This window comes from Zonotrichia albicollis, chromosome 3 (genome assembly GCF_047830755.1).
Source record: "Zonotrichia albicollis isolate bZonAlb1 chromosome 3, bZonAlb1.hap1, whole genome shotgun sequence".
NCBI lineage: Eukaryota > Metazoa > Chordata > Aves > Passeriformes > Passerellidae > Zonotrichia > Zonotrichia albicollis.
Window position 1 is genome coordinate 31095053 of NC_133821.1, and position 16857 is coordinate 31111909.

A 16857-nucleotide genomic window follows, 5' to 3' on the forward strand; every position below is an offset into this window, starting at 1 on the left:
ATATCATAATTTGCTGTAGTCCTGTGCTGAATCAGCATCCTAGAGGAAAGGACAGTGTAGTGAATCTTTGGAAGTCAAAATTGTTGTTTTCAGCTTTTAGTATTCCTAAGATCACATTTGCTATGAATACTGTGCTGCCTTTTGAAAGCTGCAAATTAAAGTAGGATAAAATCCAAATGTTTGGTTACCAAACTCTTTGAGTGGGGAGGCCTCTGTGTTTTATTGCCTATATTTGTGAGGTAGGGAACGAATTAAATGCAGTGGTCTTCCCTGGCTCTGAAAGTGGCATCCCTTCCAGGTGAAACAACTGGTAAGCAAAATACCTGTGAGTGGTATCACCTGGATAAGAATAGTAGTAATAGGCTTATACTTGCCTCAAGGTGATAATATGATTTAAAATATTCAGAGGATTCAGAGTTGTTTAATTTCACAGACAAGGAAGCTAAAAACCAAGTATATCTGGATGCTGCTGTCATGTGGAAAAAGACTTAAGAGGTTCAGATCTAAAGTCTGCCTTTGGCTGTAAGAAGTGCTTAGGGAAGTGTGTAATAGTATAAAAATTAAGGTATCTTAACAGAAGATTGTTTGACATACTAATATTCTTGTTACACAAAAAGGAAAAGTAATTTCCCCCCCCCCCCCCAAGAACTGCTATTGGGCATATAGCAAAGATATCAGTTTCCTTCCGTAGCTGCTGTTAGTCTTATTGCACATTCCACCACCCCAGTCTGAAATTGCAGCTTTCTTCCAAGGCTGCACTGCCTGCCTCTTACAGCTTCTGTCCCTGAACTCATCATGGACTCCCACTTCAGAGTTCTGTGCTTATCTCCATGGATGAATTATGAGTAAGAAGACTACTTTTGAGCTCCTGATAGTATTTCTTGTTCGTGAAGGCATCTGAAGCTCTCATGACAAATAGAAAGACGAAGTTTAACAAACAAAAGTTTAGAAAGTGTTTCCAAACATAAAGGTTTGGAAAATCAAAACAAAGTATTTCAACCTTAGCTCTGAACCACAGACCAATCTAATTAAAAGGTGTGGTTCTCCTTCCACCACCACCAGTGTCCCTATTAAGTATTCTTAGAGTTCCTCCAAAAAGCCCATACCTGGCTGTAACAAAATGAGGATGGAATTAATGGTGAATGCCTCTGTGAAATGTCATACCTATAAATGAGGATTAGAGTGAATAGGGAGAGCAGGTAGAAATGCTTCAGGAATGCAAAGAAATTTAAATCTTTTTTTGACCTATGTATCTCTTCTCACCTTTCTTTTCACCTTCTTCCATCTAAAAGTTCCTGTTCTGTAGCCTCTGCTAATTTTGCTTTTAGTAGTCATCATTAAAGGTGTAAGGATCCCATTTCCCCTGCAAGTGGCCAGTGAAGGCCTTTAATTGTTCTATATTTTCTAGAATTACTTGTTCTGATTGAATGTTTACAGTCATTTTCAGTTGTGCTTGATTTCAAATATTATTTACATTGGAACACTTTGTTTGGAGAAAGTATGTTGGATTTTATTTTTCATGAAATTTTGGCTTTGGTTTTCATCATTTGTATTTCCCCACTATGGCATTGAGTGACAGTGAAACTTTGCACAAGTGCATTTTTAGTCTTGAAATCTGTGTCTCACAAATCTTACATTTTGCTTAATCTTGCTTAATTTTGCAATCTTGCTTAATTTATTTCCAAATAAAAATGGAAATGACAAACAAATAATTTATGTGCAGAAATAATGAAGCATGGTTGGATAGTTTGAAGTAGAATAAAATGTATAGCACATACCTAATCTAAGTTTTGGGTAGAGGAAAGAAAATTTCCCATGTCTTTTGAAGCTGTTTTCTATTCTTCTGAAACTAGATGGTGTGTATGAAAAGAACATGTTTTAAAACAAACATAAACATTTCTTTTTAGTTCCCAGTGTGGTTATGAGCTAATTTTAAGATCAAATTTTCAGTCTTGTATTTTCAGTCCTGACTTATTTCTTAATTTAAATCCAGGTATTTAAATTCTACATAGATAAATATTGTCAGTAAAAATTACCAACTTTGCGTTATAATGCAGTATAATTCTCAATCATGTGGTACTGTCACTTTTCATTTAAAATCAACTTTTTCAAAACTTATTTCTAAATGAACTTAATCTGATTAACTTCATTTAGTCACATCTGTTCATGATTGTTTTCCCTTTTTACTAGCCATACAAATCATGAAATTAAGCTAATTATATACCATTATCAGCTGCAAAGAACCAGTTTCAGTTTTATACCTTTTAATTCCCTGCAGGAGATTAAGGCTTGTTTTTTTGTTAATATGTAAAGTGCAGTAACTTAAATGGATTTCCCCACAGTTATTGCCAAAAGGATTAACTAGTTTATTATTGTTTTCACTATTGTAAATTGGTTTTAAAGCATTACATTTTATGATGTTTCATTGATGGCAATGTTTGTCATGCTATTAAGAAACATTTTCCAAAGAAAACTGCTATATAGGAGTAATTGTTATACAGCTATAAAGTGAAGGAAATAATAATCCTGTCGGAGTATTTATTGATGGTAACATCTGATTTTTATTTTCTCTGCTCCTCCCTCTTTTTTGGTGATTTGGGGGACCCTGCCCTCACACAGGTGATGATGAGCAGAGTGATTGGTTTCATGAAAACGAATCAGGTGGAGCATGCGGAATTACAGGGGTCATTCCATGGTGGGAACAGGAAGACTCCACAGAACTGGACAGAGAATTGCCTGACCCAGTCTTTGAAAGTATCTTAACTGGTACTTTCCCTCTTATGTCCCGCTCAGGGAGGAGAGGTAAGTAGCAAATCAAGCAAATGCAAGCTGTAGAGTGACTTGGGTACAGTAGAAGGATATCTGTGGATTATATTAAATATGTAAAATGTGTACAAGTCTTGGAGTTAACCTGTTTGTTTTCCTTGAACTGTTAAATTTTTAAGATATCGTTAGAGTGAAATAACTCAAAGTCAATTATTAGGAAAGTCAGAAGATGCAAAATGGCTCATTTTGATGACCTGCTGTTTTTATTTCTTTCAATGTTTGCATTGAGAATTTTTCAACATTATTTCAAATGAAACGTGATGTTCCATTTTGCTCCTGGCCTTTGCTGTAATGTATAGAATTCTATAGAAGTTCATTAATTTAAAGGCTGGAAAGACTAATGTGACCATCTGCCTTGCTTTATGGCCATGTTGTTTGTACAGAAGAGGGAAGGGTACTTCTGGAGCATGGATTGAGATTGTAACTTAGAAAATACCCTTTTTCTTTATTTCTAAAGTACTTCCCACCACTGTGGATCCAGTGTTACCAATGGTAAACTCTACCAGTGTTGGATTGCATTTACAGCTAGGAACACACTCTTCTCCACAGATTGAAGCTGTCAAACCTCAGCTTGCTGCCAAAGAATTTTGTTGTACCTTCCTCTGCCACAAGGATCTTCTTTCCCATTCAAAACCAAATCTGAGTAGTGGTCAAATCACTTTTAAACTACTACACTGAATGTATTGAATCCTTCTGTGAGGATTATTCTGTAGACACTTGGATTGCTTTGAAGGACTTGGTCACTGCAGATTCGCCAGATTTAATGTTTCCTAGTGATAAGGAAGTTGTAAGTGATGCAAAAATCACTTTCTACTATAGTTCTGCTATGCTCTGCTTGTGCTGCCAATGGTGCATCGATCCAGGATGGCAGTAAGAATAGCTGCAAAATTGTAAATTTTCTTGATAATTTATTCTTTCCCTTACTGTTCCCATTCTGTGCTCTGTGTTTCCACCAGTAAAATGTTTGCCAATAAAATGGTTTTGTTTAACAGAGTTCATATTGATAGATTGGTGTGTATTGGTGAATTTTATTGGTTCTATGGTCGAGAAAATATTCTTAAACAGACTTGTATTTTTTTGTAGGTTTCCAGAGCAGATGTAGTCATCTTCATGGAATGCCAGCAAGAAACATAAAAAAGGCTTCAGGAAACCAGAATACACTGGTAGGTGTTCCCATTTTTGTAAGCTCATGTGCATTGTTCTGAGGGGTTTTTAGAAAAGCATATTGTTCTAATGCTTGTTCCCTGACATTATGGATGGATAATGGAACTGGAAGACTTGCTGCCACTGCTCCCTGAGTGTATGTTTACTCTTTTTAAATATTCTGACATTCCACTGCAGAAGAAAGAATCTGATACTGTTTCTCAGTACTTGTTTTGAAATAAGCAAAGGAAAAACGTTTCAGTGTGGTTGTGTGTATATATGTGTATAAGTTACTATTTTCAGTATATGTCTTATGTCTATATGAAAACATGTTTCACTTTTATGATGAAAATCAAATAAATTTCTTTTCTGATAATAAAAAAGCTTTCAGGATGCATTGTAGCGCAATTCGGGTCATATTTTTTCCCAAAAATCTGTTTTGAAAATATGTCCCTGTTTTCTTTTGTTTGGTTTACACTTGTGTGGTCAGGCGAAAAGGGTGTATACAAAAGAAAATTAAAACAGGTTATCCAAGTGCCTGCCATAGAGATCATGCATTTCTTTGTACTGAGCCTGTTCAAAGCTGGCACTACAAATGGCATGTTTGGGGTTTGTAGTACCTACAGCCCTAGGAGCAGTATTTATAAGTGGAGGAAAAAATTCACCTGTCTTTGCACTTCTGTGCAATCTAACACCTGGATAAAATAAGTTTCTAATATTTTTTTTTTCAATTTTTCCTCGGAGAAGGGCATGATGAGAAGAGAAATTTGACTTTTTAAATTTAAATGCTAAAATGTATTAATTATAGCCCAGTCTATTTCTTTCTTATAAGAAAAATGTTTGGAAGAGCATGTTTGAGATCCTTTATCAGGTGTAATAAACATAGGCCAGGACAATAAATGGATATTTGTTTGACAACATTAAATGTTTTCAGATTTAAGTTGCCTAAACAACATAAGTTGCTTCTGAGAAATGTAAGAGTTATTATATGTGGAGAGAATAGAAAGGACCTGCTAGAAATTTAATTCATTTTGAAGAGGCAAGGTTTTTGTAATTGAAGTTCCTGTCCAATAATTGCCATTTGGAGCTGAATAAGATGCTTTAAAACCTTGGCCTGTGATCTCTGCTGTTAGTGGTCATGAATTAGATGAATGCTATCTAGTTCTTGGTTTCCTATCTACCTATTTTTATTTTTGGTTCAGTGCTTGCTTGAGCATATCTGGGATTTGTAGCCCATTTTCTAGGCTTATTGCAATTTCACTCTGGTATTTTATAGGAGCTATTATAGCTGATAGGTTAGCTTCATGGTACTGATGATACATGGCTTAACTACCCTAAAATCTTTCTTTTCCTCTAAATTGTAAAAAGGTGATTAAATTTCAATTGATGAAGATATACTGTGAATGCATATATATAATAAAAAATCCTAATGTTTATTTTCTGCTGGATTGTCCTTAGGAGTCCATTTTGTCTTCCACTCATGGTATCCCATATATAATGATGGTATTGTAGTTCCCTTTATAACAAATCCAAGCCAATCTACTAAAGACTGATAATTCAGTTACCTCCAGTATTAAATGTGTCATTTGCATGGTGTTGTGGAAGAAGGTTGGCATGTGAATGTAGCTTCTGAGTCACTATGTTTAGGCAGGAGTCACAAATTGAGGGGATGTGCTGTTAGCTCTGCAGATGCAGCTTTCTGACCTCCTTAATGACTATTTATGTTTGTGGGCACATCTGCTGCATCTGTCTTTGCAAATATAAACCAGAGCTCGTGTGCTTCCTTTTGTCAGTGATTGCTTCTTAAACAAAATCTTCTTTAGATACTTAAATTCAATGACAAAAATGTCATTTAATACCTGTGACATCTGATAATGCAAAACAAGAAGTAATTGCTGCTATTAGATGGTAACAGTGAAGAAGAGCAAGAATGCTTTAAGAAAGATTAATATCCTGAGGAAAGAACACTGCAGACTCGAGTTATTGAACAGAATTGTGGTGTGAATGAATTCTCTTCTAGCAGGAAGGAGTCTGATGTCTGTATCACTGCTTTTACACAGACCTGAAAGGCAGACAATGTTAAAAAATAATAGATACAGTACCTGAAAGATACACATTATATCTTCTGTTCAGTCTTAGGGTTTGTAATTTGTATCCACAGAATGTGAGCATACAGTTGGCTTTTTGCATGCAGTCAAGGCTTAAGGTTTTTTGAAAAGCTTGGTTGAAGGTTCACAATTATAGCAGTCAGCAAAGCCTGGGTGAGATCACAGGTTTGGGGAAGGCAGAGGGAGGAGCTATGATAATGGCTGGATATACGCTCATCCTCTCTCTGTTTAATGCCCAACTATTTGGAGGTTTTCTTGTAAGAAGAATAACAGGCTAAGAGTGGGAGTATTTCTTGCTGCAGACCAAGGAAACTGCGTGCTCACATCACGTTCACAGCACGGTGAGAGCTGAGGATCAGAGCACCAATGCTGCTCTTCATGGACCAGGCAGCAAACTTGAGGTAGCCAAAGCTGGCACTTAGAGTCTCTCCAGAAGCTTTTCCTGTGTTTCATGAATGAGTTGCTTAATTTGAGCAAACTCATGGGTCTTTCTTTTATCAGGTGTACTGCCTTTGAGTCAAAACACTTTTCTGATAATCACACAACACTGGACAAGAAAAAGAGAAATAGAAAACCTAGCATGCACGTACTTTGAAAATCCTTACCTACTCCAATGTCCAGGTTGAATGAGTTATACAGCAGATGACAACTGAAAAGGCTGAGCAAGAAAATGAAATAGAAAAAAGGAAATATTCAATACAACTGGCTTACAGCCTTTCAATTGTCCAGTTCATAGATAGACAAGTTTTTAATGGGATCTGTAATTAAGTAGTTTGTAATGTATATATTTTGGGTTGCAACTATAATGGTGGCTTTTTATGTCTTCATCGCTTGATTTTGTGATAGCATCAACTGTAGCTGTACTTGAAAAGAAATAGAAAAGTATATGGTTTCTCTAATGCCATGCAAAGTTGATAGTAGTAGCTTTGTAGTTAAAATTAGGAAAATTATGCATTTACTTTCATGTTTAATGTATTCTTTTAATAAGGTGTATATTGCACCAAATCTTATTGTGGTTGAGTTGAATTGGTTGATTCTGAAGTTAGAGATGACCTGATGAAGTAGTCCCAAGCATCACATTGCTTTGTGTTAGGAAAACACAGAAATCCTGACATTTAGAGGTAGTGTTCCATGAATAAAACACTGATTTCTAGAAGGAATGCTTTTTTTCTTCTGGTCTTTATGTATGTTTGTAGACTTGGCACTCATCTAGTGACGTATAGTTTATATCCATGTCACTTTTCTAGTACTGTAGCTGTGTTGATTCTAATAAATGGCAGGTGAAGCTTTGGTATTTCATAGAATAAAATGTGAAACCTAACCCTTTAGATGTGTTGAAAGTGTAAAGATTTGTTTCTATGATATAGAATACTAAGTTACCTCTTTACCTAAAATGATTAAGGTTGTCATTTTTTTCTCAGATAGATTCCCGGGGAGAGCATAAAACCCCTTTTTAAGAAAATAGGAGTTAATTATAGATAGCAAAAACAAAGCATGACTATTTTTTCATTTTCTTCAAATTGTTTTGCCCAACTTAGTATTCAACTGAAAATTTTGACTTTCATTCGCAACTCCTCCATACAAATGTGGAAATTTTAATAAGTTTGGAAAATGAGTGCTGCTGTTTTAGCTACTCCTTGTGTGGTTCTAGGCACTGTTTCTTCCCTGAGACAGAGAGAAACATTGCAGTGTTTTGTTCAAGAACTCTTCAGTGTCGCCTCTTCCTGCCTGTATTCCCTGTCTTGGCTGGAAGCTGGTAAGTGATTTCACTGAGCTAAAGTGCAAAAAACATGACCAATAAAAAAAGATGCTTTCTTTTGACTCTGCCAGTTTTTCCATCCATCACCTTTGTGTCGTGGGGATTGGTTTCATTATATTAAAGACAGCTTGTATTAAGTCTTGCACTCCTGGATTGATTTATTTTTTTTGCACAGCTGTGCTACTGAGCTTGACTATACACAGTTGTAATTACTCAAAATGTGTTTAAAGGATGAAAGCTACATTTCCAGGACCCGTTATCTGAGGATGTCTGGGTATTTCTGTCAAATCCTGTGACTTTTATTTTAAAAGTTCAAAGATAAAAGCTTTTCTCAAAAAAATTGTTGACAGATTAACAGTCTGTTGACATTAGGAGAAAAGATGCATTGAGCACTTGTGCTGTTTTAAACAGCTTTCAAAATGTAAAATCAAATCAAACATTTCTGCATCTAAGTTTTTTTTAGCTGAAGAAACAGCCAGGTGTTTTCAGGAGCTTTTTTCATATCAAAATATTTTGGAAACAAAGTGAAATATTACTAGGAAAGAAATCTTGCTATAGATCCAAAGAATATTTCCTTAAAGAATAATTTGGGCACTGTTTTTACAATATTGGTCATAAGCCTCTTTGTGGATACTCTGCAACATTTGGAAGAACACTGCTTCTCAAGTTGAAGTGTATTTGGTGATGTGGAGAATTTGTTTATGTTGGATGAGTGGTATAGTCAGATAATATAGTAAAATATAGTATCAGCGAGGTGCACAAAAGAATTTATCTATGGTGTATTAATTATTTTCTTCAGTTAATGATTTTCTGTCATTCAGAGCAATAGTCTCTATATCAAATTCTGTGGAAATGTGATGGTATTAGATTATAACAAAACTAAACTCTTGTTGAATTTCACACTTTGATTCATTCATGGTGAGGAATATTAAGCCTCTGCCTGAGAATAGCATTTTGAAACCTTATGCTGCTAAAACTGCAAATGAATTTACCTTTAAACAAGTAGGAGAGTAGGGGTTTTTTTGTTTTGTAATGGTTTTATTAAGATTTCCTGTCATCACAAATACTCTGAGCTACTGAAAGCCTTTCTTAGTATGCTTTTCACTTTTTTTTATTTGTAATTACCTTAAATTGATACCTATTTATGCAAAAATCTAGTCACTGTCATGCTCTTTTAGTCCTGTCTTTAACTCAATACCTTAGTTTTACAGTGTAGAGGGATAAAAATTCCCTAAGGAGTGAATGGTTTCCTGCACCTATGTGCTTCTTGCAGATATGTTTTTTCAGGCAGAAAAATTCAGATTGTTAGGAGAGGAGATGCTGCTGGGATGTTGGTGTAAGCCCCACCTTGGATTCTTCTAGTGTTCAGTAACTATCGGCAAAAATACTACAGTTTTCCTGAGGAATGAGTCAAGTGGCACACTTCTAGACTTCAAAACGTAGTCACATTGAAATAGCATTATTTTATGAGAAAACAATAGTTTCACATTTAGCAGAAGGTGTTGCTTCCCATGGCAGGGGGGTTGGACTGATGATCTTTGGCTTCCAACACAAATCTGTGAACCAAAGGGAAATAAACAATCAGTCAAATTTCAAAACCTCATCATAAACAATGTAGGTTTCAAAATGAAATGTAAATGTCACAGACATCTTTTGTGAAAAATCCTTTCTTTAGGATTTTCCCCTTTCTGAGAAGCTGTGGCCTCAGCAACATAATATAAACCATGGTTATCTGCTGCTGTGGAATGCAACAGGTGCGTCCGTGATTGGTCTTGGGTGAATGTTTGGATTTACTGACCACTCACAGCAGAGCTTTCTGCCTGGACACAGAACTTTGTGATTCTTTCCTTTTCTATTCTTAGCTTGCTAGCATTCTGAGAACTTTTCTCTCTATTCCTTTTAGTATAGTCATAATGTAATATATATCATAAAATAATAAACCAAGCCTTCTGAACATGAGGTGAACATTCTCATCTCCCTCTTCACCCTGAAAGACCCTTGCAAGCCCTGTAACAATGTAAATATTCTGGAAAATGCTGAGGTACCTGTGATGTTTTTAACTTCGTGTATCTATACATTTTTGGAGGAAGTGCTCACTGTTATTACACCTTTTAATCCTCACCATGTATTCCACATCGCAAGAGCTTCTTTTTTCCACAAACTAATTTTCCTGTGCATTTTTTCTAAAGCTTTCACTTACACCAGTGCAAGCCTAATGTAACTTCCATCTGCTATGGGAAGCACCTGATGGAGGGCTAAAGCTGCTTAGTGACTTTCATAATGGCTTAGTGTATTTCCTAATTGAAAGGATCCTAATTACACCTGTATCATTTTTCATGCTAGGTCAGTTCTCAAAGTGGTTCTCATTTCTAATAGCACCATCAGTGGTATCTGTATGTAAGGCACAGTTGGTTTGTATGTGATTGTTCAAGGCAGAGCACTGCAATTAATAGGTCAGGTTTGTCAGTGTTGATGTCATTGTTATGAAGGGTTGTGATTTCTACCTATCACTTTTGAGATCTGTGGTTAAATAAAGTCTGCCTCACAAGGTGTTTGCATTAAGTGACAGTGATTTTTGTGTCACCTGAAATTGTCTAATGAAAATCTTCAATTATCATGGTGTCATCAAATCAGTAAAGAGACACAAATAATACCACAGCATTTGTCTCCCTTGAAGCTGCACTTCATTAACCAGAAAAAAGTTATTGGTGAAGGTGAGCCATGTGTCTTTTATTCATTCTTCTGTACCACTTACCTTGTAAATCAGAGTGTAGAGTCTTGAGTTGTGTCCTGCCTTGATTCTTACAAAATCTATGGCTATCAAGAGAAAAAAATAGTTTAGATGCATCAGCCGATTAATAGTTTTTGGAGATAACAATTGTACTGTGTCAACAAAATGTAGGTATCTTTTAGGTATAACCAGGAAAAGAGATACTCTGTGTCACAAAGCTCACAATGGTTTTTTATTGGTATAGTTGACCTACAGTGACAATCAAAGCATACCCTTAAACTATCAAAGATTAACTTCTGTCTAGCTGAAGTGAATGTGGTGACTTAGTCTCTTCTTGGACTCTCAAGTATAGTGTCAAAACCAGCATCCCACTTCAGCAAAGCAGTTGCCCTGCAGCATTAGTCTCAGAAATGCCAAATGTGCTGCTTAGTTTTTTAGATGCGTTCTGTGGTTTATTCATGGTGACAAGTGCTATGAACTGTTAGGCTAAGCAGTATTTCTTGTAATTCACCTCACCCCAACCGCTCCAGTGATTGTCATCTACAATTTCACTTAAGTTTATTTTCAAGGAGGACAAATAGCGTTATGATATCCCTTTCATTCTTCAGTTAGTGTCTGTCTTGAAAACACATTTAATACAGTTTTACAGCAGTCTTTACAGATAATAATGATTTTTAAAACCTCTGACCTCAAAATACGAAGCAACATGATTATTCCTCTTGTTTTCTGCAGCTTTAAAAGAAACCTCACTGTCTGGTGTGTGACTGCATAAAATGTTTCTTCTCTAGACATTTGGAATTTGCTTATTTTGACTTCCCAAGTGCCTATGGGTTCTTTGATGTTTCATGGTTTTGTGCAATTCTAATGGGAAAAATAAATCCTTTAATTGTTATTACACTTAGTATCTTTCCTGCAAGAATCTCACTGTTGGATCTCTTTTAGAAACTTCTTAATGTCTCAAGAGCAGCATTTCAAATAATTAATGTTAGAACAACATGCTATATCCAGAGTCAAGTTAGATTTCCTAAATCTAACTTGAAATCCTGAGCTGGATTTCCTTGTGCTGAGCTTGATGGGGGGAGTTGATCCTTTAATGCTGAGAAGAGATAGTAAAACATGTGTAATAGGCAAGGAACACCTGCACAGATACTATGGTTTACCTGATAAGCAACATCTCATTTATGTTGTAATAGCATCATAAACATTAAGTAAATCAGGAAAATCATGCCAGTGATTTCAGCTAACATGTTTTTTAACGTTTTTAAACTGAAAACAACTACAGTTCCTAAACACTTGGAAGTTTCTTCTTATTCAACCCATAGTAACTCATTCACATGAATAGGTTTTTCCATCAGGGCTGCTGATGGGTGGAACAACTTGAAAATACATTTTTATGTTGCCCTTCATATAGTCGTCATCTGTAATGAATGCAGCCGCTTTACATGTCTAGAGGTAAGCAGAGTATTTCCATCAGATATCTAGATTAAGCCTATTAAGTGACCCCCTAGATTTGTTCTAAGATAAGCAGGTTCTATTCTGATGTACTCATTTGTTTTGTTCACTGGTTCTGTTAGAATTAGGTTATGTAATTCATATTCTAAAAATCTTGTGTGAAGTGATGGATAGCATTAACAGCTTATCTTTCTAATCATTACTATAAGGCAAGGATGAGAGTATTTTAATGTTTTGATTTTTAATAAAAGCAAAAATACAAACCCCAATTTATACTGTGGGGGCATGGGGGGGAGGTTATATGTTCAGTTTGAGTTCATATGGCTTGTACCCAGAGTAAGAAGTACTGCAAAAAGAGTGAATTAAACTGGATCTGTAGTATTCTCTCCACCAATTCATCATGGCAGTGCATATATCAAATTACTTCAAAATACAGGACAGAAAATCAAGTAGGAAACATACATGATGTATTGTATTGAAGTTGAGTGGACCAAGAAAATTACTTGGCTTCTTTTCTGATGTGAGAGATTATACAGGAATGGAGAGGTCCTCGTCTGCCATTCTCTTTGATTGCTCTGACTTCAGCTGGATGTAAAGACAGTGTTCTGTAACATGTTAAACACAACCAGAAAGGACAGGAGCAAACCACAGTTGTTGTACCTACCTTACTTCTGAGTCAGCTGGAAAAGTGCTTGCTACTGTTTGGTTTCATGAAATAAGACAATCAAATGTGCATACTTAGAGTGTAGTTTTGAGAAGGCAAAAATTACTCAAAACTCTTCCGACCATTACCGCATGGTATTTACAGCAAGTAAGCATATAACTGAATGCAGAACCTTTTCTTTACAGAAATGTAGGCTTTGTTTATGTTTCTGCAACATGTTCAATTTGAAAACCTGTTGGACATGAGCACTTTATAAAACATGTTTATCCAGAATCAGAGACAGCAGTGCTAACTTTAAATAAAATGGTGGTAAGCAATCCTAGATTGGGAAGGTTATTCCCCATAGATAATCAGTACTTAAAAAAGTTTCATGGGCTCTTGATGTTGTGGGAAAGCCCTTCATAAAACACTGGTATGATGTTTTCAAAAACATAATAATTATTGTTTTTTGTGTACTTTAACCATTTGTCCAGTTGCTGATTTACATAGAGTATCTAGGAATAAAGAAGACAAAAAGAAAAGGTATTATCATTAGCACTTGCAGCTGGAGTGGTCCAAGAGTGTATTAGTCCTTGCATTAGTCAGCTGCAACATAGCAGGTGCTTTTTTAGCTTCTTTTTGAAGTGAAGTGTAAATGCTTGTAGCGGATCAAGTGAGCACTTCAGTCCAACAGTTTTGGTAACAGTTCAAAATCTGTTTCACTCAGCCCTTGCAATTAGACTCAGAAGACTTTTATACTTGCTCCTGATCTGATTTTTGCTGTGGATAGTTTTTCTCATTACTGACTTGGGATAGGTAATTTGACAGGTGATTTAAACACCTGCATTCACAAGTAGGAGACTAACTTTCTCATTCTGTTGTTTCTCAGCTCTGACTTAGTATTCCTGCAGATCTTGGTTTTAAAGGTCAAGGAAGAAACTTCTCAGTTCAGAGAACTGAAAGTTGTTTATTTAGGGAGTCATCTTTCCTTACTGTTAGCTGATGGGCAAACTCTGTTTCAGCTGTCTTGCTTTAGATGTGTATTTCTTTAAACACTCATGTAGTTCACTTTAAAGAGCTTTTTAGAGAAAATGTGCCACATTTTCCCTTTGCCCTGACCTGTTTGCTTTGGACAAGGCTTCTAAAAGCCTTTTTTCACAAAGACCTAAACAGATACGTACAGTATGTTCACAGTAGGCTGCATTTTTATTCCCTGAAGAATATGGTCAAACTGGAGAAAACCCTTTTTCCTGTTTTCTGTCACCCTGTTATGCTATGGGAAAGAAAGCATTGTACATATCACAATTGAAATTTTGTTGGCGTACTGCACCTCTTGTGGTTTTTTTTAAACCTGGGATCTACATTTTGGTATAGCTGTAAGGCATTTTAAGACTATTTGTACTATCTAAAAGAATTCTAAGAATATTGGTTCTTAAAAGTTATTCTAAACTCACTTTTTCCATACAGCAAAATATAACATTAAGGCAAAACGTAGGCAATTACTCCATAGAAAAAAAGGGAGGGAGGGAGTTTGTTTAAATAGAAGCTACCATTTCAGAGTTAAGTAAGGCATAAATATTATAAAATATACTGTTATGCCTTGTTCAGGGGAACGTTTAACTGTATTTTTTCTGATTGACGGTAGATATTAGATATTATGTGACTGTTAAGCTTAAAAACTCTGAATGTTTTATTAAAGTTTTCTTTGTATCCAAAGCAGTATCATTATAAGATTTCTTCCCATATATCAGTGATGCAGATGCATATTTTCTTTAGTATTTATTGTGGGGTATTTTTTGTTTCAGGAAAGCAACTTCATTTATATAGGATGTTTTACTGAATCTTATATTAAATATTACTAGAATGTGGAAAATATTTTTTAAATATTTGGAGGTTGATGGATTGGTTCTCTTCAAAGGGAAACAAAACACTAAATATTTCTAATCCTGCATTATTTACCGCATGGATGGTTAAATGCTACTTTAAGCCCCATAAAATTAAAAGGGAGAAATCTGCCAACTGTAGCAGGAATTGGATTTAGGAAGAGTGGTACAGAGCCAAAATATTGCTACAGAATTAAATGTCAAAAATCTTCTTTAATAGTAGATATATAGTTCACAGTGTCTGGTTATGATTAATACATTTAATCTAAATCACTGAAAGTTGCTCTCTCCTTTTCCATAAAATACAATAGGACACAAATCAGTTTTACTGTAGGTGGATAACAATTGGAAAATAATGCATCTTCCCGCCCAATAAATTGTCAGTTATACCTTTTAACTAAAATCGATTCATCTTTCCAAAATTTATTACGATTTCTAATAATAAATCTTTTCAAATGTTTATTCATTTGCTTTTTGATACATTTGTGCCACTTTTGCTATGGTCTAATGTTTTTTCTTTTGATTCATTGTAAATTAGAAAATCTATTTTGAGTCAATTTTCTAGTTAAGAAGTTAAAATCTATAACCCAGCCATTTTTTCATAGTCTCCTTTGCACATTTTAATACCCTTGAACTTAGATCCAATCCAGTAAATTCTGATCAGAAGGTGATTAAAAGACTTTTCACAGCAACTTCTTGACTGAGGGCCAGATTCGTAAAACAAGTACTTATGAGATTGTTAGCTGGGTTTTTCCTGCACATATCTCTGAGTCAAAGAGGAAAATTGAAACAATTATAGCAGATGAACAGACACATACATAGGTTTTGGTCAAAGGTTTTTAATATGGGCAGTCAGAATTGTCCTTGTGATTGAGAACCCAAAGATGGTGTGATAGAAGCTTCCTTTTGTTGTCCCTTTATGGCAGCAATGCAATGGCAAAAGTGGTGATTGCTAAAGCATGCTCTGTGCACCATCATTTGGGGTGTCTGTAATTATCCAACTAACCTCTTCAAGTGTGGTCACCTGTCGTGTAATGTTTATAGAAGTAACACTTTTCTTAAGAACTTATTTTAAAAGAAATTTCTCTAATGTTTGATATTCTAAAAATCTGTAAAATTGTGTTCACTGTTCAGCAGTTCCTGCTCTGTATATAATAAAATATGTCAGAGTGGGATTGTCTTATTTTTTTACAAATCTCCTGATAAGCATATTTCCTGTTATGATCCAGTTAAAAAATGTGATCTTAATCAGATTTCTGACAAGAATTATATATGAGAAGGTTAATTTAGTATGTAGTCATCTCAAATCTCTTAAAGGAACAAATATGTTTTGTTTCTAAAAGAAATGGGAACAATGGCAGAATAGAGGAAGAAGGCTAGAAAATGTTTGAAACATAACTATAAGAAAATTACAGTTGTAATTTAAACTTGATCTGCAGTATCATGTTTTGGCCAATTTGTGTAGCTGAAAGCATCTTGGGCTTTAAAGTGATTGATTTCAAAGTTAAAAAAATCATTTGTGTGGATGGATTGGAATTCATTAATTTTACTAATTACACAGTGAAGAAAACAGATGTTTTTTCTTAGGCAAAGATCAGGCTTTAATTACAGGTCTTACCTGCTTATCTAAAAATAGTGTCAATATGTTCATGTCTCTCAAAGTTGATTTCTGATTTTTATATGGAAATATAATTTTTTGCCCATTTTAAGCCTTACTCTAATTTTGTACAAATACAAATCTGATACTTAGAGTACTTATTGAGGGATACATATGTCATAATCATGTATTAACCATCTTCAAGAGTAAGTTAGGTGAAAAATGCCCCTTCAAAATCAGAACCACCTAGTACTACTCTATTTCTAATTGTAATAATGTGTTACAAAAAGAGTCAAAAACATTTTCAACAGAGCAGTTTCCAGCAGTGATATAAATCTCTGTGACCTCCCCTTAGGACGTTTTATTCTGAGCTATGTACTGGGTAGGACTACAGCCTACAAGAGAAATGCAAAGGAAGCTGCCATAGAATTAGAGAAACAACAGAGGGTTTATGTGTGCTTGTTTTGTGCTTTAGCCAATCTCTATAAATGTTGTCTGTTTAAATTGCTTTAAATTTGTATTTGTCACTGCCTTGGGGAAGTGGAAATTACTTAACTAGTGCTAATAATTGGCAAGATCCAGAAAGACAGGGTCTTCGAAAGGAACATTTGCAGCTGAAGATGCATGATCTATTACAATAATTCTTCTTGTGCCACATTTTTCTGTATTTGAAAGAAGCACATGAGCAAACAAGCATCAGTAAGTGTAACTGGTA

At 35.2% G+C, this 16857-nt stretch overlaps 1 protein-coding gene across 1 annotated transcript in view; it reads left to right on the plus strand.

The window, feature by feature from the left end:
* The window catches only part of GPATCH2 (G-patch domain containing 2), a 119220-nt gene that overhangs the window by 19500 nt on the left and 82863 nt on the right, over positions 1-16857 (plus strand). Inside the window, exons 4-5 of the mRNA XM_005483008.3 lie at positions 2620-2802; positions 3910-3989. Coding sequence (XP_005483065.2) covers positions 2620-2802; positions 3910-3989 — 263 coding nt within the window. The remainder of the gene's footprint in view (positions 1-2619; positions 2803-3909; positions 3990-16857) is intronic.